Source organism: Delphinapterus leucas, chromosome 5 (assembly GCF_059928025.1).
Source record: "Delphinapterus leucas isolate spDelLeu-1000000601 "Yukka" chromosome 5, BTC_Dleu_Yukka2, whole genome shotgun sequence".
NCBI classification, from domain to species: Eukaryota; Metazoa; Chordata; class Mammalia; order Artiodactyla; family Monodontidae; genus Delphinapterus; species Delphinapterus leucas.
The window spans coordinates 88,331,263-88,354,595 of NC_143133.1; the positions used below are offsets into that span (position 1 = coordinate 88,331,263).

The following is a 23,333-nucleotide window of genomic DNA, read 5'->3' on the forward strand; positions in this document are numbered from 1 at the left end:
TGGGCCCGTGAGCCATGGCCGCTGAGCCTGCGTGTCCAGAGCCTGTGCTCCGCAACAGGAGAGGCCACAACAGTGAGAGGCCCGCGTACCGCAAAAAAAAAAAAAAGGAAGATCAAATGAGACTTTTAGAAAGGCATATATCAGGCAGAAGAAGACAATCAGGAGAAAGCAGCTTCAATGGGAGAAGAGTTTCATAAAGGAAAGCAAATCAACACTGGTAAGTATCACAAAGTATCAGTAAGGACACAAGTATGAGATGTCTAATCTTATTCTGGATTTGGCAATAAGATGCCATTGGTGACCTCTGCCATAGTTAGTTCACTGAATTAGTGGAGAAGTAAGCAGCAAATGGTCCTGGATGGAGAATTACAAAGAAAAGTAAAAAAAAAAAAAAAAAAAAAAAAAAGGAAAAAAGAAAAGTAGAGTCAACAAGACACAGATTATTCCCTTAAAATATTTAGATAAGGAAACAAAATACTAAATTTGTGGTACGGTTTCATTAGGATAGTTAACTTCATGAAGTTGTAGAAAGAGGGTAGGAGTTAATGAAACAGCAGGCACTAAAGTATGGGAGAGGTGGTAATAAATGATACAAGATCCGAAGGAGAAAAGATGAAAACAGAGTATTTAAACCATAAGACTCGAGTAAGTCTGGAGGTGCAGGTAAACAGGGTTAGAAATTCAGCCTACATTCTGTATTTTCTCACAAGGTACATGCCCTAGACCTCATTTCACTTACCGGGGAGCTGCTACATGTTTGTGAGCATTTGTGGGGGAGGGTAGACGTTTTGAAGAAAAGAGTCAAATTGCAGAATAAATAACCTCATTGTGGAAAAGGAAAGAAAGGGCACTAGGTCCAACTGATTTTTTCTTTTGTCTGCAGGATCTTAGTTCCCCAACCCAGGCCCCAGCAGTAGCGAAAACACTGAGTCCTAATCACTGGACTGCCAGGGAATTCCCTAACTGGTGATTTCTAATTATAGATTCAGGAAACAAATTGATGTTTGAGAGTTAAGCTTTTTAAGATGAGAATTAAAGGATTCAGGGAAAGGCAGTCCAGACTAAAGAAATACCATGTGCAAATCTGTTTTTTTCTTTTTTTGGCCGCACCTCGAGCCACGTTGGATCTTAGCTCCCTGACCAGAGATAGAACCCACACCCTCTGCATTGGAAGTGCGGAGTCTTAACCACTGGACCGCCAGGGAAGTCCCCCATGTGCATATTTGGATACAGTTATGTGAATGAGATATGTGAGGAGTAGAAAACCATAGTGAGTGATGAGCCTAGAGAAGACAGGAAGAGCCAAATGTTTTAAATTTCCCATGCAGACAACGAAGACTGAAGGATTTCGAGTAGGGAGTAAAGGCAATCATATCTGTGTATCAGAAACTATGGGAACTGGAAAAGTTACACTGGAATAAAGAAGGATTAAACTGAAGGCAAAAGATGACAGAGGCAAAGGTATTTATTTATAGACAGACTGTTAAGAAGCCTACTGCAATACTTCAGGTGAGAAGTGATAATTTAGGAGAGGATGGAACAGAAGACATAAAAGAGACTGCCAAAGCTCAATTAAAGGTCATGATGATGATACTGATACCATTAATATTTAGGGGGTTAATATGTGCCAGATACTGGATTAAGTTAATTTACTACACTAACTTATTTGATGGATATAGAGAATGCGGAGCAAAGATAATTGAGAATCTGAAAACTACATCAAGATTTCAATTATTTCTGAATTCAGTAGTGGTATCAATAACAGAAAAAGAGATCAAGGAGTACAGGGGAAGGGAAGGGCAGGATCCAGCAAAATTTTCTTGATAACTGTACTAAGCATGGTTCTAGCCTCTTAGGACTAAGCAGAAGACAAAATATGCCTGCCCTCATGAAGCTTACATTTAGTTGCTGGGGGAGGCACACAGATAGCAAACATAATACATTATACAGTTTTTAAAAAAGGTGTTAAGTACAATGTAAAACAGGAATACTGGAGCAGAGGAAGAGAAGTGTGTATATGGGGACATATACGGGAACATGAAGGTGAAGTTTAAGTAAACATTTAAAAGATTTGAAGTATAGCAGGCAAAAAGAACAGTCAGTATATAAGCTGTATGTTCAAGTAGGCCTGGAATGTTTAAGTAGGTCAGTCTGGTTGAGAATAATAGAAAATGACTTTCAGAGAACATATCAGGAGACTTCATCACCTAAGGTCCCACGGGGCATTTTAAAGACTTTTTATCTTTTACTCTGAGGGAAATGGCACTGTAGGGTTTTGAGCAAAAGAGTGATTTGATTTAACTGATATAGAGGATCACTGTAAGTGTTAAATAGAGAACAGACTGGAGAGCAATGATGGAATCAGGGAGATCAGTTAAATGACTACTGTGGAAATACAGGTAAAAGATGATATTAATGACTTGAATCAGGGTGAGAAGTGATAAACAGTGACTAGGATCCTTGATATAGTCCTAAGGCAAAGGTAACTAGATTTTCCAACACAATGGAGGACAGAGAGAAATCAAGCATGATATTGATATCTTTAGCCTGAGCAATTACAAGACAGAGTTGTGGGTTTGGAGTGGGCAAAGATCAGGAGTTCACATTTGAACGTAAGTATGAGATGTCTAATTAAGTATCCAAAATGACATGTTGAGTAGCTAGCTAGATATGAGACTGGAATGTAGGGAAGAGGTTTGGGCTAAAGATATAAATTTGGGATCAGCTAGTATATATTTAAAGGTAAGAAGCAGGATGAGATGACCAGTGGATAAAGAAGATCATGTAATAAGCTAAATGACTTGCCAACTAAGAGGAGAGAAGAGGAGGAACTAGAGATACAGAAGGAACATTCAGAAAGATAAGAGAAAAACCAAGAGTGTGTAGTGTAATGAAGGCCAAATAAATAGAGTATGTCAGGTGTTATTAGGCTTAGTAAGATAAGGATAGAGAAGTAATCACTGGAATTAGCTAGTGAGAGTCCCCAAAGACCGTAAAGGCGTAGTTTTGGTGGAGCTGTAGGAGTGAGAGCCTGGTAGGAGTAGATTCAAGACAAAAAAGAATTGGAATACCCAAAATAGACAAGTTTTGCTGCAAATGGGAGCAGAAATGGGCTTGTAGCTGAAAATGGGGGGGCGGGGAGGTGCGTGTTGGAAAAATCAAAAGTTTTTTTTAAGATTGGACAAAGAAGCTTATATGATGATGAGGATGATCCATGAGAGGGGGGAAAATGATATAGAAGAAAAGAAAACTGCCACAACGTTTTTTTTTTTTTCGGTACGCAGGCCTCTCATCGCTGCGGCCTCTCCCGTTGCGGAGCACAGGCTCCGGACGCGCAGGCTCAGCGGCCATGGCTCACAGGCGCAGCCGCTCCGCAGCATGTGGGATCTTCCCGGACCGGGGCACGAACCTGTGTCCCCCGCATCGGCAGGCGGACTCTCAACCACTGTGCCACCAGGGAAGCCCCACAACAATGTTTTTGAGTAAGGGATGGCAGACAGAAAATATGATGTAGTTCACAAACGGAGGGATTGGTTACAAGTTTATCTAGTAATTGGTAGGAAATATATGGGTACAGGGCTTGGTGGGTTGGGGAGATGGGGTAGGGGAAGTCTCTGGCAGTTTTCTTCTGGTGCTTCAGTTTTCTTACTGAAGTAGCATGCAAGGTCATCAGAGGTTGAAGAAGAGAATGTAGCAGAAGTCACAGGATAAAGGAGAAAGAACTAATGGTCTAGAAGAGTGGGAGAGTAAATTAAACTAGGGAAATATATAGTATGACTACTGGGCAGCATTAAAGGGTTCACTTTCACACATTTAAAGTAAAATTAGTCATCAAGGTTGAATGCTTTTTTTCCTTAGACACCTTTAGTTACTAGGCTTCAGTAAAGAAAAGGGAGAAAGAAAAGAGTAAGGCCAGCGAAGGGTGGTATGATAAATGGATCCTACAATTTATTGGTAGACAGAATGTTTTTAGGCTTGCTGGAGGTAGAATTCTAGAGGGAGTAAAGCTGAAAAGACAAGAGGTGATAATCAGAGAATGAAAGGTATGAAACTGAGATTGTGAGGTGGGCATATTAATAGCTTCAGTGGTGGCAAAAAACCCAACTGAACACATCTATTAGGAATATTTTAAAAATATACTGTACATAGCTCCCTAAAAGATTATGAAAGTTTACAAAGAGAAAAAACAATAAGTGATAAAGTAGAGGGGTAAAACATTAAAAATGCAGACCAATAATACCCACTATGGATTCTAACAGCCCAAAACATAACCTAGTTGTTAATGTCCTAAGAGAACAAGAAATTAACTGCCAGAGTATTCCACAGTTAGACCAGATGAACTGCTCTAGAGCATGGACTCTTCCATATAGTGTTTGCTGCATAAGGATAAGGGAATCTGGTAAATATAATGAGCAGTATTCTCAGCAGCAATTTTTACAAACCTATTAACCAACATTTTCAAATTAGAAAGGTTGATCAAAGGAGCATTTTTACACAAGTTACCCATGCAGAACATCCAAGTTAAACCAGACAAGACGACTCCAATGATATTTCTAAATCAGAAATGGTGGAGCCAGAATGTACTGAGCCTCAAAAGGCAAAATGGTGTATTTTTCCAGATGTAAATCATACATAAAAAATAGTGAACCAAACCCTAACACATCTCAATCTGATAATTTTTCAAATAGAAATAGAAAGGGGCTGGAGTTCAGGAAAGAACAGTCTCGTCCACAGTCTAGAATTCTATCTATGTACCATCCCCATTCAAAACTGTTTATAAAGTATCAGTCCATGCAGAAGAATTTGCAACTAATTAATTTTTGATTAAGAATTAATACTGGAAAATAGGGCTTCCCTGGTGGCGCAGTGGTTGAGAGTCCGCCTGCTGATGCAGGGGACACGGGTTCGTGCCCCGGTCCAGGAGGATCCCACATGCCGCAGAGCAGCTGGGCCTGTGAGCCATGGCTGCTGAGCCTGTGCTCCGCAATGGGAGAGGCCACAACAGTGAGAGGCCCACGTACCGGGAAAAAAAAAAAAAAAAAACAAAACTGGAAAATATGCAATGACATTGAAAGAAATTCCTTTTGAATTGCTTTAAATCTGAGGCTGTGAAAGCATGAACATCTAGGTTAAGAAAGACTGGCAAGAATTCAAGGAAAAAACACTTATGTATTGCTGATGGTGGTAGGAAAATATTCTGAAAGTATCAAATTTAAAATACACTGACCTAAGTGAAGAAACTTACTCCATAAAAATAAAAGCACCAAAATATAAAGAAACATGTATAATGATGTTTATTGCAACATTATTTGTAGTGACAAAACTGGAAACAAACCTACTATGGAGTATATTATGCAGTTATAAATCACTATCAGCTGACAATATTCTTCACTTATTGAGAGAGTTGAAAAGCAAGTATTAGAGTAATATGTTCACATGATTCTAATTTTTAAAAAGTACAGTTTTCATATACATGGATATTTATTTGTTCAACAAATGTTTACTAACATGCCAGGCACCATTTTGTAGTTCATACAATCTACTAGTAGAGAGAGACAAACAAGATAGCTAAGTAAAATACAGTATTTAGAATATTAGAACATGAAAATAAAGAAGGGAAGAAGAGTAGGAAGAATGTGAAAGGGAGACTAAAATATGAGGCAAGTGAAGTGACATTCAAGGCAGAAGGCATAGCAAGAGCAAAAAGGATGGTCATTATGGATAGAGCAAAGTGACCAAGAGAAAGTAGTAAAATAAGATCAGACAGGAGTAAGAAGTGGTGTGAGTGGGCAGAACATGTAAGGTCTTAAAAGGTTTTAAAGGTCAGAAGTGAGGACTTTTAGTTAATTACCATACCAGGTTTTGAACTTCAGTTACCTTACAATGATGGCGTATGCTTTTCTTTTAGTTATCTTTGCATAGTTCACAGTTTAAACTGAACACATTATTGTAAAAAAGAAAAAAGAAAATAAATCATTGAAGTTGATTGAGAATAGACATGCACAATAGGACATTCCTAAAAGCTGCTTCTTGACTTTGATCCACAGGTATGCAGTAAATCTCTAAATGTATTTCATGTAACGTATAAACAACAAAGGTATGAAACAATTAAAGATTTTATTTAAAAACAGAAATCTATGTCTCAGCTATAGAAAGGATGTCTTCTAAGATTTATAAAAATGCAAAAAGAAACAATATTATGAAATAAATTAGCGATTCTAACATCTAAAAATGAGAGAGTAATGCAAAAACAGGATAATATTATAAGAAGAAAGCACTAAAATGTAGGTTGACTTCAATTAAGGGAGGAGAGGAAAGCAGGGAATTTAGAATAAAAAAAAGTGGATTTAAATCTTAGCCTAGCTTCGGCAAGTTACTTAACTTCCCATAGATTCAGTTTCTCCATCTGTAATATGAGGGTAATAATATTTCTTACAGAGAAGACTCAAATAATACATATTCTGTCATACAACTTGGCCCTATTATATTGCCTGGTATTTAGTGAACATTAAATAAATATTTGATGAAACTGAATATTAAAAATAGGTAAAGTATAGTTACAATAATTATAACCATATCTGTTCTCAATGTGTTCAATTAAAACTTCAAAGTGGCCAAAAAAGCTAATTTTCATTTGATCAGAATCTAAACTAGAAAGTTTTTAAAATGAAGAACCTCTGGGGCTTCCCTGGTGGCGCAGTGGTTGAGAGTCCGCCTGCCGATGCAGGGGACACTGGTTCGTGCCCCGGTCTGGGAAGATCCCACATGCCGCGGAGCGGCTGGGCCCGTGAGCCATGGTCGCTGAGCCTGCGTGTCCGGAGCCTGTGCTCCGCAACGGGAGAGGCCACAACAGTGAAAGGCCTGCGTACCGCAAAAAAAAAAAAAAAAAGAAGAACCTCTGATTTTAAATATATTTCTCAGAATACTATATTTTCACATTGACTTTAGAACAAAATGTTTAAAATAATTCATACTTTCTTTATGTGAGATGAAATATATAGCTTAACAAAGTCAGTAAGTCTAATTAAAAAGAATGGACCTGACTCAAATGAAAAATGTTATATATACAATTGACCTGTGAACAACACTGTGCAGGCCCACTTTATGTGGATTCTTTAAAATGAATAAGTACTACAGTACTACATAATCTGTGGTTGGTTGAAATCCATGGACTTGAAACTGCAGATATGGAGGGCCCAAGTGTAAAGTTACATTGCTTTTCAACTGCATGGGGGGGGGTTGCCCCAGCCCCCACTATCACTGCATATCCTTTATAAATCTAAAAAGTATATGTTAAATTTCATAGCATTTTTAACCTTTTTTAAAAAGATGAAATATGGCAGAATATATATTCCATAATATTCAATACCAACCAATTCTTTTCCTACTATTACATTATAGAGTACAGTTATTGATAGGAACAGAGAGTAAAGAAGCAGCTATGGGACTGCCCAAACTGTACATTGTTTGGAGTGTTTTACTCCCCATGGGAATAAATGGGAATGATACTGTAGTGTGCCTGAAAGAGAAAAATACAAGAGAAATCATCCATTTAAAAAGGTACGCATTAAAGGGCAGGAAAGGAATAAAGAGGAATAAATACACAGACGTAGAGAATGGACTTGAGGACACAGGGAGGGGGAAAGGTAAGCTGGGACGAAGTGAGAGAGTGGCATGGACTTATATATACTAACAAATGTAAAATAGATAGCTAGTGGGAAGCAGCCGCATAGCACAGGGAGATCAGCTCCGTTGCTTTGTGACCACCTAGAGGGGTGGGATAGGGAGGGTGGGAGGGAGATACAAGAGGGAGGAGATATGGGGATATATGTATAGCTGATTCAGTTTGTTATAAAGCAGAAACTAACACACTATTGTAAAACAATTCTACTCTAATAAAGATGTTAAAAAAATAATAGATATACAATAAATTTCATGCATTTAAATCGTACAATTTTATAAAAATAAAATAAAATAAAAAGGTACACGTTAAACATTCCATCAACTGGTCATATTTCACTAGTTGGTCATGGCTTGGTAGTGTATGCCTTCCTAGTGTATTTGGTACTTCTGATAAATCCATTGGCAACAAATTACAAGGTCTAGGATCAATGAAGTACAGAGTTGGATGGGGATTAACAGAACATTAGTTGAAATAATTGAGCATTAGAGGCTAGGTTCCCTGACTTGCAGATCAATGCAATTCCTACAATAACATTTTGTTAATTCGATTATAAAGAAAACTATTTTAACGATATAATGATGTTTAAAATACTCATAATCCTCTCCACTATTTGAGCCAAACTTGGAGAGAAAAATCATGTACACAATTTAAAGCAAAACCAAACCAAAACAAAAAAACACAGATTACAAATCAGGAGGAAGAGAAGCTGAAAGGAAAAAAGTAGGTATTTTTCATATGTAAAGGTTACCATTACCTTTTCCAAGTCTAACTCCTCTAATAAAATGCTGGCATTTTTGTTTGCTTCAGCAGCCTGTCTATCTTTGGCTTGTACTATTGACTCCATACAAAGGTGGCACTTCTTCAGCATCTCCTAAAATGAAAAATTAAGATGTTTCCAGACTCAAAAAATTAACATTTAGAGAGATTCCTGAAAACACGAAAATATTAATTAAGGTACCTGAATGAACATAAGCAATAAAGATCAGTAGTAAGGCAAAAAAAGAATGCAAATAAAAACATAATTTAAATGGTATGTTTTTAAAAATACAGTAGCAAAGAGCCTCTATTGTTCTTCAAAATAATATCCATTTGACTGGTACTAAAATTATTTACTCCTGTTATTTAAATATAAGAAATCATACTGTAAATAGAGCTGCAATAATCTGTCAGTTGGTTAATGGGCTAAAGGAAAAGGTCAACGTCAACAAAAAAAAATGGGTTTAAAACAATTTAAAATACTTATTTGGCAAGAACTGTTCTCAAATATTTAAGCTTTGTTGCTATAACTTCTTGTGCTGGAATCACTCATAAAAAGCACGTATTTATAGACATCTCAGTGATTTCATTCTTAGAACACACACTTTTTGACAGGAAAGGGATATTTCCCTGTTAAGACAAAAGCTTTATTTTTAATCTCTGCCCCCCTTCCATAAGGGGTATCTAGGAACATTAATTGTCATAAATGAATCTAGAGGCAGGCCAAGACAGTGGATTAGCTATGTTAAGTAAAACTTACGGGAAAAAGCTGTTCACTATCATGTGATAACTGCTGAGAAAATGAAAGGCATTTTTAGATTTTCAGAGGCATTTCTTAGGATTTTATTCAAATATTTTGATTTCAATTAGAATTCTAAAGGGATTTATTTTATTTTCCTTACTTTCCCTGCAAAAATCCTAGCAAATTCATTCTTAAACTGACAATTACTCCAACTTTTATATTATGTTGAACATGTTAAGAGTTTTCTTGACCATAATTAAAAGTACTGTGTTAATTTTTGTTTAGGCATAAAAAAAATCCACTGACTTGTTCCTCTCAGAAGAGATATCTATCTGAATAGATTACAGCACTAATGAATAGTAACAATAATTTGCTTTAGATTGTTTAGTATTTACATTAAAATTAAATTAGCTTAAGTACTATTTAAAAAGATAAAGTAATTCTAAAACAGAAAATGTTTTATTACTTCATGAGGTAAGTAAATCATCTGAAGAGATTCTTAAATATCATACTTCATTCCCAAATCCTAGATAAACGAAAAGTGCTATGTACCACACATTATTGTTCAAACTAAGACTTTTTTTATCTTAGTGTGGGATATACATATATATGAAAAGCCAAATGGGATCCCAAGCTCATATAATGGGGATGAATTTAATCAGTATATTACCTTATCAGTGATCGTTGCTATGTATCTCATACATTCAGAATCTGATGGAAACTGATTGACTTCTTTGACTAAGTAGCGCACCACCTTCACATGACCCTAAAAAACAGATATCAGTGTCAGACTGAAAACAGACTCTATCAGGATTCAGTAAATCTAGTCTATCTTAACTAAGGTTCCATTAACATTAGTGTCACAAAATAAAGACTTAAATTGGGTATTATTCGCACTTTAAATGAAAAAGAGACAGGCTTCGGGTTCTAATAAGTTAGATAAATCTACATTGTTCATTTTCATCCTACCCTCCAAAAAAAAAAATACAGAATAACCTGACCTAAAATTCTAAACCATTCTGAATTTAAAAAAACAATAAAGTCAGTATGAAGAAATGCAGGATATGTGTGAAAGAAAAGAAAAACCTCATCTTTTTTTTTCTAGCTAATTCATTAGACCTGAGTATCGTGTTTCAATTTTAAGCATTAAAAGAGTAGAAATAACAATTTTGTTCTTTCTTTGAGATAAAAACTGAATGCATAGCACTATACTAGGTAGTGCAAAAGAAATAACATACACTTTCCTAAAGCTTGAGCGATGATTATATTATTCACTGTAACACAGTTCACTAAGTTCAAAATCTTTAGACCAGCCTTCAAGAGGCTCTCTACTTTCCCTAATCCACACTATTACTGACACAACACATATAAACGGATGAATAAACATCTGTTTATATTTAGTACATTTCCTCTATTGCATTTATTTCTTCCTTCTCATCTGCATCCTTTTGAACTATCCCTATCTTTTAATGAATAGCTTAAATGCCATTTGCACCTTTCCTTGATATCTCACCAACACTTCTACAGTATTTAAACTATTTATATGGGACAATTCATACAGTTACCTGACTTTGTGTGTGGATCCCTGATTATTACATTTTGTACAAAAAGCAACAGTTGGAATCTGTACAATGTAATATCCCTACAATTACAGTTGTACATGGTAGGTCCTAAGAAAAATAATGGAATGAATACAAAGAGTATAAAAGATAAGTGCCTTTCTTAAGGAGCTAAGTCTATTTGGAAAGATGAGATATATGCATGTTAGATGTTAAGGTAATAACAATATATATTTGTCAAAATAAATGATAAAGATAATAATGAATTGTAGAATTTCTACAACCTTTAAGAGATCAGATATCTCAATGTGAACTCAAATGGAATGGGAAGAGTTTCTATAGAAGGGGAGATTTACACTGTACCCAAAGAATGAGTAATTTTGGAAGAATGAGGAAGGACATGGGCATTCCCAAGATGAGAACAAAGGTGCTATGAGAGACAATGACAAAAGACCAAGCAAGGAGAAGACTGCACATTAGGGACTCAATGGGAGATGAGTTCTAAAAGCACTAGATTGGGCTTTGAATAACAAACTAAGATTGGATTTCAAAGGATTACAGAGACTGGGGAGACATGAAAAGGTACTTGAAGAGGATACTAACATAGTGAAATGGTTTGGATGATAAACTTGATATGCTAGCTTGCTTGGAGAAGAGGTAGGTAGCCACTGAGAATAAGTTTGGTTAGCAAGGAAAAAAAAATTCAGAGAGTCAGTGGGAAGGTAGTCTAGAACACCCAGGGAGGAGGTGGTATAAAGAACAAGAGTCAGAGAGAATAATAAGAAAAAAAGGAAAAGATGATTTTTTACAATTTATATATTAAAAATTTTCAATACAACAAAATAATTTGGAGTCTATAAGAGATTTTACCTACGTGAATGACAAAACTCAAAATTATACCTACAGAATGACAAAACTCAAAATTATAATCCCTGGAATAGTAGTCTGGCTTCCCCAATAACAAATCAGACCTGCATTTAAGAGATCAACCAAAACATTAAATCAAATTACTTATACACAGTTCTGTGCTATGCATTACAGAAAGTTTCAATTTCACAGAATTTATTTCTACTTCTGAAGGTTTCAAATACTGGCAGCTGAATTTTCATTTTTCCTTTTTTCCTAGAAATTAAAGTGAATAATTAAAAATGAAATCAATTTAAGCTAAACTTTTCTCTGCTGTGCTAATACAAGAAAACACTCATTCATAAACAAGTAATTAATTACTCTTAGTTGGATTTATATTTTGTGAAAGATTAAGATTGCAACTAGATTTTGAAAATACTATTCGAACAACTTTTTAAAAGTTTACTTAGCTTTGACATCCAATATGGATACTATTAATGACTTTTCTGGCATACCTGTATCTACCTTTCAGTGTTGCCATCAGAGTGATTATTTGCTTATTATATTACTGCTTTCATCACTACTGTTAGATCGTAAAATGAAAGTCTTTAGTGATAATTAAATTATGCACTTCCTAGCCTAAGTGAAAAATATCCAAGTGACTGAGGATGAAAGGCTTCTACCTTTCTAAATGCTGCCATAAGAGGAGTTATCTTGCGGTTATCAGCTGCATCCACATCTGCACCTGCTTGCACCAGTAACTGAACCACATCAAGGTGTCCACCATTTGCTGCCAGCCACAATGGAGTGTTCCCCTTCTTGTTACGTACATCAATGTGAGCACCCCTAAATGAATGACACAAACATCACTTTTAAATGAAATGACACAGATAATAATAAAAATCAACTATGAATTTTGTGAAAATATTTTGTAAAGGAAAAAACTGTTTAAAATATATAGGACTAAAATATATTTCTCTATCAGAATTACATTACAAAGAATTTCCAGTCATCAAATTAAAAGCCATTGAATCAAAACTAATGATATATCAATAATTGCTTTTCTTATTTTAAAAATAATGACTCTGTGCATAATTCTGAGCTTAAAATCCTGAGAAAATGTAAAATTTTCTTTAGTGAAGAATAACGATACATCCTGTTAATATCATAATATATTAAACAGTATCCTAGAGCACAAACAGTATCCTATGAGGTGATTATATCTTTCAGATTATTTGTATTCATGTATTTATATTATGTGGCTTCATAAAAGAATGAATCTTAAAATAACATGAAGGTTTAGCACTCAGTGGTGGGCATCATGGTAGATAAGACTCATGGTAAATAACTAGTTGATAGTAGCTACTACTAATTACTACTGTTAGGACACCATGCAAAAGTCTTTCAGACTGTTAAAGTAGGAAATCTAATTTAGCAGACAAGCAACTTTGAAAGACTGGCAAGTAACTCCTAAGTGACTGAAAACAAAAAATATCCTGGACTCTATCTCATATCTTGAACAGTTCCATAACTGTCTCTTAAAAGCCCTAATTACAGAACAAGAAAATCAACAATGAAGCCTTAGATTATTGCCAGACTTACAAGACTTAAGGTGATATCTTTGCAAAACTGTGTGGGAGATGTGAATATGGATGACAATAGCTGGATGTTCAAATAGCTTATTATAGTACTTTAAAAGTGTATACACAGACAAAAAAGGAAGAAAAGAAGTATTTCTAGATTGCACTGAAATATATTAAACAATGCAGCATAGCTCTGGATGGGTGGAAAATAATAGAGATAGGTTTAAAACATTAAAAAATAAACTGCAGTTTATAGAAGTAATCACATTTGATTTTTTAATAGTTCAATTTGCACAGAGAATAGAAATCACTAGTAATACCATGTTCATATATGAAGGGTATGGTAGCATCATACCTGCCAATGAGAAGCTCACAGAATTTATAATGCCCTTTATCTGCTGCTATGGTTAAAGCTGTATCTCTCGAGGAGGGCACTGGAGGAGCATTAACATCAGCACCTTTATCCAAAAGAACTCGGCCCACCTCTGCATATCCACCAGAGGCAGCTTCCATTAGCGGTGTGAGGCCAGTCTAGGTTTGGTGAAAAATAAAAAACAACAAGTAAGAGACCAGAAAGTACTAAAATGTTAAAGAACAACGATCTGGGGGAGCAATAAGGTACAGCTGTTACAAAATTCACAACTAAATTTCAGCACTGACACTGCTAACCTCTCTCAGTTACAGTGAGGTCTACTGAAAGCAGATGATTCTACCTAATGTCCATTTGTTGGTAAAAATTTTAAGACACATGTACTTGGCATATAACTGGCACTTAATAAATGCTCCGTCTCTTCTCTTTCATAATACTACATAGTTTTCAGCTGATAACCCCAATGTCATTATTACCTATAAAAATCTATTGCTGAGGTATTTCACGAGTTAATGCTTAACTGAGTCATACAGAATGATTTCTGTTTAAATATATATGTAAGAGATAAATGTTACTACAAAGTACTAGAAGTATAATTAGCATATTGCTAATGTACACCTTAAATGTCAAAGCAATAAACCCATGGGTAAATCTCAGACTTTTTCTTACCTTAGCTCTGTGTTCCACATTTGCTTTTCTATCAAGCAGAAGACTAACCACTTCAGTTCTTCCTTGGAAGCAGGCTAAGGTAAGGGCAGTGTTCCGATTGGTTTCTATTTGAGCATTTATGTCAGAGCCCATGTCTAACAGGAGCTTAACGGCAGCTGTGTGCCCATTCATAGCTGCTAACATCAGAGGAGAAATGCCCAATTTGCTACCAGTTCTGGGGGTGGAAGTATGGGGAGAACAAAGGGAAAAATATATTTTTTATTTTTATTTATTAAAAAAAATTTTTTTTTTTTTTTTTGCGGTACACGGGCCTCTCACTCTTGCGGCCTCTCCCGTTGCGGAGCACAGGCTCCGGATGCACAGGCTCAGCGGCCATGGCTCACGGGCCCAGCCGCTCCACGGCATGTGGGATCCTCCCGTACCGGGGCACAAACCCGTGTCCCCTGCATCGGTAGACGGACTCTCAACCACTGCGCCACCAGGGAAGCCCAATATATTTTTTAAATGTCCCAGAAAAACTAGATGATAATACGGAATTCTATCTTAGGATTTAAGATTCTTTATTCTGCAGAATTATTTAAAATAATCATTCTTCTCAGCCCTACTAAATCTTTGAGATATTACCAAGACTACACTACAAATCTTTTACTACCCAGAACTAGAATACTTTCTGTATCTCATTCAACATAATGACTTGGGCTGAAAGTGATAAATTATTAAGTCATTATTAAAATGAACTTTCCATTCTAAAGTATATACTTGCTTGCTAATAAAAACATAAGACAGATGTGTTTACGTTTATCATAAGAAATAAAGTGATAATTTTTTCAAGTTCTATGTCAACAATTTTAAACACTTAAATTCTAAATTTGTAATGAAGGCATTTCCTAAATATGGCATTAAAAAGTGTGCTACAAATATCTTTAACATAACACTCTTAAGGGACTTGGAGAGAGAGAATAAAACTTGCCTAGAATTAATCTCAGCTCCTGCATTTAGTAATATTTTGATAATGTTCACATAGCCACCAGAAGCAGCCAGGCTTAGAGGTGTGTAATCAGAAACATTCCTGTGCTCTTTATTTGCCCCTCGAGCTAACAATAGCTCCACCACCTGGAAAAAGAAAAGGAAAAAATGTGTTTTCTTCTTATGGTGAGACAACTTGCAAGGTGTATATTTCTGATTTCTCTTTTTTTCTGCTTTACTGTATAACAAAAGAAGGGGAAAGTCATTCATCCTTTGCACAAAATCAGTCTCAAATGAAAGCAAAAGGTCTTAGAGGCCAATAAAGGAATCGTTTCTCAAGTAAAATCCATTTTGGAATCTGTTGAAATGGCACAGTGTTTTCATTGAAAGATCTTGACCTCATGTGTTCTTGTGCAATGCTGTTTTGGAAATTAGTATTTCTGTATTATTCCACCACACAGTGGTAAAATAGAGTAAGATTTTTTCATTTATACATGTAAATGTCCTTAAAATATTTTTTAAACTTAAAATCAAAAACTAAATGTTAAAAACATTTTTGGAATAAAGCTAACACTTATCTTCCCCCAACATTTTACCATAAAAATTTTTAAGCACACAGAAAAGTTGAAAAAAATTTACATACAATCATCACCTAGATTCTACCATTAACATTCTCCTCTACCTACTTTATCACATTTATTCGTCTGTCCATCATTTTTTGATGCATTTCATTTCTAAGTAAATTGTAGACACCTGCAATTTCCCTTAAACACATCAGCACGTGTACCATGAACTAAACTCTTATTTGCTTTTAGGCTTTTTATGTTTTTTTTAGGTGAAATTTGTAACTTTCAATAAATGCACAAAACTTAAGTGTATATTCACTGAGTATCGAGAAACGCATAAACCTAATTTGTATCGAGAAACGCATAAACCTAATTTAAATCTGTTATTTACTCATGTTCTTTCTCAGTCAATCCTACCCAAAGATTAGTTTCATTTACGATAGATCTTCATATAAATGAATCACAGAGTGTTTGAAAGTCAACTGTGTGTATTGCGTAGCATTCCATTATGTGAATGTGCTGCTTTATCCCTTCTACTGATAAACATCTCTACTGTTTCTAGTTTTGGGCAATTCTGAATAAAGTTGCTATGAACATTTCTTGTGGAAATATATTTTCATTGCTCATGGGCTCCACCTAGCAGCAGAATTTCTGGGTGCATGTTTAGTTAAGAAATGCCAAACCTGTTCCTAAAGTGGTTGTACTATTTACACTCTCATCAACAAGGAGTTCTGGTTACTGCACATCCTCAGCAAAATTTGGTATTGTCAATCTTTATAATTTTAGCCATTCTAGTGGATGTGGCTGGTGGTATCTCACTGGGGTCTTAATTTGCATTCCCTGATTGCTGAGAATATTTAGCATTTATTTAAGTGCCATTCATAGATCTTTTGTCTATTATGCCATTTAATGCACAAAACAACTCTTTGACACAGGTACTAGCACCTCATCTTCATTTTACAAATGAGGCATAAGGAAGTTAAGGATTGCTCAAGCTCATAGCACTTATCCTTGCTCTTACTGTCAATAATATATCTAACTGGGAAATAAATCAATGTTAATGAACAGTGCTTTGCCTTAGTACCAGCTAAAACTTTACTCGTTTGAATAAAGCTATGACCAATTTTATTTTTTTTTGTCTTTTGGGTTTTTTTAAGTTCACATTCATAAGCATTTTCTTTTTTAAATTTCATTTAAAAAATTTTTTTTATTGAAGTGTAATTGATTTACAAAGTTGTGTTAGTTTCAGGTGTACAGCAAAGTGATTCAATTATACATACATATACATACTTTTTTTTTCCAGATTCTTTTTCCTTAGAGGTTACTATAAAATATTGAGTATAGTTCCCTGTGCTATACAGTAGGTCCTTGTTGGTCATCTGTTCCATACGCAGCAGTGTGTATATGTTAATCCCAAACTCCTAATTTATCCCTCCCCCACTCCTTTCGCCTTTGGTAACCATAAATTTGTTTTCTGTGTCTGTGGGTCTATTTCTGTTTTGTATATAAGTTCATTTGTATTTTTTTTTAAGATTCCATGTATAAGCGATATGATTCTTATCTTTCTCTGAAGCTATGACTAATTTTAGATGACTTTCTATCACATTTTTGCTTTTAGAGCCAGTAAGACTAACTGGCTTATGTAACAACATCATAAAAACAAGCCCCCAAACTGGCATTAGGCTATTTTATTTTACAAAGAGTCCCTTAAGCAATTAAGTAGAAAACCCTAATCAAATTTCTAAAGTTTTCTTAATTCCTTTATGCAAAGATAACTGACCCTAGTTATCTCTCAGAGGGAATGGTCTATTCCCCAAAAGTAATAAACATTCAATATAAAAGAATTATTTTGTGATTTTATAGTAAAATGACTTTCTAATATTTTATTAATTACTTCAAAATACTTTACTGTTCTAATGACACCAAATAAAAGCAAGAGTGTTACAGGCAAAATTATTACCCTAAAAGACTTCTATAATTATTATTACTTCATCTGTTACATTTTAGTAAGAATACATAAAGATTACAGTAGGCTATAGGCTTTAACATTGCTTTGAAAGGAAGAAAATCAACTGATTTCTTTTTGATTCAATATTGAAAAATGTTATGAGACAAGTATGATTTCAAACCACACAGTGATTGAAAATTTCAGTTAAGTCAAAATTTTACTTTCATTATATATCAAAAACAGAACATTTACATTTCTGACTGATAGAATCACCTCCACTGTGGAATACAGAAAATAATTAGAATGGTGAAATAAAAAAGAAAAAGATTTTTAAGCTGAGGGTAGGAAACTCACCTGGAACGACCTAGAGTGCTTCCTAAATATAAGATTCAACAACTCCCTAATTGAGAAGTTACCAATCCATAGAGACAGCACGACTGGTGAATAGAATTGGATTTAAAAAAGTGATTTAAAATGAGGTTATCCAACTAATTATTAAATGCCAGAAGAATGAGGTTATCCAACTGATTATTAAATGTCCGAAGAAGACACACAATGGAGCAAACAGAGGCTGAGCTTAAGTACCTTTCACACTAAGTACTCTGGGACAGGAAAAGATGAGTGAATATAGGCCCCACTTATCAGGAGCTTGCTGATTTGATTTGGGATGTCTTAATCATTCTCTTAGCCTGAATGCAATACAGAGGGATTCCTATGGCAGTTCGTACTTTTAGATGACTAGGATAATAAACAATGTATGATTTTTCTGGCAAGACAGTTTATAACACTAATTCTTATCCTTTTGCTAAAAGATTATAGTCTCAGTTACTGTGATAAATCTTAATGTCTGTCCACTGCTACCACAAAGTCATATAAATTAAAGTGCACATCTGTTAAACACAGAGAAAAAAAAAATTACACTTGGGGACAATACCTCCTGTCTTCCCCCAGAACAAGCCAAAGATAGCGGTGTGTCCTTGGTTCTTTCTGACTGGGCTTCAATGTCTGCACCATTGTCCAGCAATATTTCCACAACACCAACATGACCAGCTGTAGCAGCCAAGATGAGCGGAGTAAAACCTGAAGTAAAATAAAGATCTTCTTAGCTAAGCAAAGAAACAGTGCTGTTGTCCATCAAAATAGGGCTACAAGTAGTATTTCGTCACAGAACACAAATAATTCAGAAGAAAAGTTAACAAAAGTAGGCCTTACCTTTCTTGTCTCTGTGCTCAATACTAGCTCCTCTCTCTAGCAATGTCTGTACCAGTTCCTCATGACCACCAGCACAGGCAAGCGTTAGTGCCGTGTCATGATTACTCTCAGTCTGTAAAAAATTGTTGATTAGCTCATTAGACAATTAAAAATGTTAACATCAATTACATAATATGTACATATACCAAATACACACACACACACACACACGCACACATATATACCATTCTACTATATCAAACATTTGGATAGTAACCTCTTTTCTTTCCCCACAAATGGTCAACTTGTGATTTTTTTACACTACAAATAATACTTGAACTTTATGGGCAATTCTTAAAGCAAGCAAGAAGAAAAAAAACATATGATTTTCAACCATATGCTATTTTCAACTACATGTTTTAAGAAATACTACTGTGGACTCACTTTCCCTTCTACCCATAAATGGAGTAGCATAGATAAGATTTATCTTCCCATCCCAAACGACAAAAAAAAACAAACTATTTGAAATGATGTTAGTTAGACAGGCAACACACGACAGTGATCACTGAGGACAGAAATGATTAACTTATTGTATAGCCTGGAGAGTTTCCAGGCTAAAGTGCAGGAAGAGGGTACCCAAACAGAGCCTGGCATTCTCCCTGCGTTGAAAAGAGAGTTTGGAGAAGTGAAGGTGGCTAGAATTCATGGGGTAGACTACTGGAGAGGAAGGCACTACATACAGAGAGTACTCCAGAGATCTGCAGAGGGCTCCCCTTGAGTCTTCATCTGAGCTCTGATCAACACACGTGCATAAGAAAAATTACTGGAGGCCAGGGAAAGACTACCAGAAGGGACTGAACAACACCTAGAGCTTACACAGAACTGGGAAGAGTTTGGTTCCCACAGCCAGAGCAGAAAGACCCTCAAAACACACAGAATATCAAGAAAAATCCTCAGCCATTAGGCCAAATTAGCTACTCTGGACCCATCTAACAAAGCTGAAAAACAAGTCTTGAAATGAAAAAATTATTTCCAAGTAACTTAACTGCATTCGAGGAACAAAGCCCCTAAAAATTTAAAGGAACAAAAAAATATAATATACAATGCATTTTGAAAGACAAACACAATTATAATTGAGACATGACACTGTTTATATACAGTTTACTTCTGACTTATGCCAGTGATAGTGACCAATAATAGATTTAACCAGTGGTCACACTCTATCATAGTATGTGGCTACCAGAAAACATAAAATTATGAGTCTTGCATTATTTTTTTATTGTATAGCTCTGTCTAAGCCATCTTCCTGCTTTTACATGTTCACCTCTATTACAGCATTTATCCCCAATCTTCCTCATGTTAATGTTACTTATGTGTCTATCACCCTCAGGGGACTATAAATTCCTGGAAGGTAATAAACATGTCTTATTTATGTTTGCATTCTCTACCTATTAGTGATGTCTTGCCTAGGAAACAATAAAAGATAGTTAAGTTGAATGAATGACAGTAGCTGTAAGGGTCATAGAATAAAAGCTATCACTAATAAAACAAAGGATTACATAAATGAAATATGTATTTACTGTGTTATATAATATTATATTTATTTCAGGTTTATAAGGAAGGAATCTGATTTCAGAGAAAAGGAGACAAAGGTCAGAGAAATAACCTTCCGATGGTCACACATGCTAACAATGGGTAAAGACTGGTGTAAAAAAACCCAAGAAGATCATCGATAACAAAATGCTGCTTACCCTCTTACATCAGAGAGCAGCCCTAAGGCACAGCTGACTGAGGTGAACAGAATGCTAAGTCTATCTGTATTATGTGTTCTCTATGTTAGTATAGACAATCAGTAGAAGAGTAATCTTTATTACAAAGAGTCAACTTTATGATAAAGTTTATGAGGTTTCTAGAAGTCTTCTAGGGGTTAAAGAGTAATTTAGGAAACTGGTGCCAATCGTAATAGAGAATGAAGAGACAAACAAAATTTGGAAAAGGTAAGCATGGAAAATTTTAGAGGATCAGTAAAATTTGGGTTTTTTTCCACATTATAAAACATCAATTCAATTGACATTTATTAAGCACCTTTTATATTCAAAGTACTCTGCTAGATACTCTAGCGCTGACAAAGATAAGTAAATACAGTCTCTGCTCATTAGGAGTTTACAGGTTACTGTACAGGGCAAATTTAGGTTTAAACTAAGAGAGAAATATGAACAATGTGAGAGTTGAAGGAAAAGATATTTAAAGCTGAAGAAGAGGGAGAGGTTAGTCAAATTCCCTGGGCAACTTAAAAGTAGGTAACTTCACTATATTTCTGCATTAAGGTGAAATTAAAGCAATTAGTATTTTACAACAATCTTTTTAAGACAATAATGAAAGAATTTAAAGATTCTGAAGTGGGACTTTCACCGCTCCCCCAAATATATACTACACATTCCCAAAATGGTAAGAAATATCCTGATTTGCAATATATCAAGAAAAAATTTAACTGAAGTAGGAGTTTGGGTTAAAATTAACTACTGATAAGATACAGGTAGTTTTGAATTAAAGAAAACAGGTGTTTTGAATATTTCTAAACAAGGAAATGAAATGTAGGTGAAGACTTTCTAGAAGGCAAAGTAACACTAAAGTTATGTTATTATACTGGTTACCAAGTCACATTCTTGGTCATATATCTAAGAGAAACCTGGAAAGGAAAAAGATGCCCAGAGCTTTGTTAAGAGCTTTCCAGGTTTATAGTCTAAAGAAAATTTCCATTTAGCTCACAATATCATAAAATATACCATTCTGTATCATAACATGTTATGATGATTCAGGCTTATAAAAAATGATAAAATTATATTCAATGTAAAAATATTCTGTAAATTACCAGCATGACTATTCAATTTTACAAGATAAAAAAAACAAGCAAGAATCATAAGACAAATGAAATATTAAAGGAAAAGGCAGCTTTTAATGAGCTAGAATATAAGTGAAAAAAATATCTGAACTATAAAAAAGTATATCTATTCATTTCATTTAAAGTAATTAAATAAATTACTTTGAAAACTATTAGGATTTAAAGGGCTGAATATTTTTTAGACCTCCATAGTCCCAAATATCTCATTCTCTAACCACGTTAGGGGTCATGTATAAGATTAAAAAGGATGACACTTTAGGGCATTCAATAAATGAGAAAAATCAGTAAGACAGTAAATAACCTATTTAAAACACTTCATATAAACAAGTCGAATGCATGCATTTTAAAGTAGAATGCTTTAATGGCAGAGTATTTCATATTACTATTATGAGTTAAATGAGTTTTTTCCTGGGCTCCTTAATTTCTCATTAAATCGTGGTGAAACTTTTTCCATGTTGCAAAAACAGAAGAAAAGAGAAATACCAATGACATTTATACCATTAAAGGTAAAACACAATTTTACATACTCTAAAATTTCAGTCTTGATATGTAGGTTAAATTTAACATCTACCTCTTTAAAAGATAATGGATACATGTTAATTATTAAAAACAGGAAAAAAAGGCAAAATTACATGAGGAGGTATTTATTTTTCTCATATTTGAGATGTGCCAAAATAAGTTATTCCAAGTTTAAGGAAAGCCTTTAGAAATCTGAGAATAAAATGTCAAGCAGTTCAGAACTGGAACACAAGTTCAGTTCATGCCAGAACACAGGTTTTAGAACCTATGAAGAGAACAACTAATTCTTTCTCACTTTCGGCTAGCAGAGTTAATAAAAAGTTCACACTATAAAATACAGAAAATATTTAATTAATTCAGGGGATTCAGCTCTAACCTTCAACCAGATTTATTGTTTCATATAAAACCACAGTTCTTAAAAATCTATATGTGATTCCTAATTTCCATATCTAGAGTACCCAGGTATAAGTTTTATTATACCACTCAAGCAAAATAAAGAGATTAGAGCTATGTTATCAGAATGTATAGTAAAACAGTCCCAAATAATTACTTCAAACTATCATTTATTGACGTTTCCTAAAATAAATTCTGGTAACAGCACAGTGTGTAGTATTAATCTTAAAAGTTTTGATAGTATCCAAAATTAATTCAATAAAACAATTACATGAGAGGTGGAGAGCCTGTGGCACACAAACCAAGGGTGATTTCTAGTTATAGAACGTAAGATTTGAGGAATGTTATAAAGAATGCAAACTCTTATCGTCAGCATTCTTTAAGGGCCAGAAATTACACACATGATTCCAGTTAATCCTTGTTTAAAATATTAGTTCCCTACTATAATGATCAACTAAAGGACCATTTTTCAAAAATCATTAGCATTTAAAGAAAGAGACTTATATACTGAGGCATTAAAAAAACCACACCTCTTTTGTTCTTCCTTAAGATTTGTGGTAAATTTGCCGTATGGCCAAGGAAATATGCTAAACAGATGTAAAGATTAAACACACATGACCCTTTGCTATCTAGGCAGAC

The 23,333-nt window shown here is 34.8% G+C and overlaps 1 protein-coding gene across 11 annotated transcripts in view; it reads right to left on the reverse strand.

The window, feature by feature from the left end:
- The window catches only part of ANKRD17 (ankyrin repeat domain 17), a 159,229-nt gene that overhangs the window by 31,339 nt on the left and 104,557 nt on the right, over nt 1–23,333 (reverse strand). For all 11 annotated transcript variants that reach the window (XM_089912030.1, XM_089912033.1, XM_022599575.2 and 8 more), the window contains 8 exons: nt 18,902–19,013; nt 18,624–18,769; nt 15,180–15,322; nt 14,210–14,423; nt 13,526–13,701; nt 12,271–12,433; nt 9,853–9,948; nt 8,439–8,555 (listed from right to left, as the gene is read on the reverse strand). In XM_089912030.1, the coding sequence (XP_089768156.1) occupies nt 8,439–8,555; nt 9,853–9,948; nt 12,271–12,433; nt 13,526–13,701; nt 14,210–14,423; nt 15,180–15,322; nt 18,624–18,769; nt 18,902–19,013 (1,167 nt within the window). The remainder of the gene's footprint in view (nt 1–8,438; nt 8,556–9,852; nt 9,949–12,270; nt 12,434–13,525; nt 13,702–14,209; nt 14,424–15,179; nt 15,323–18,623; nt 18,770–18,901; nt 19,014–23,333) is intronic.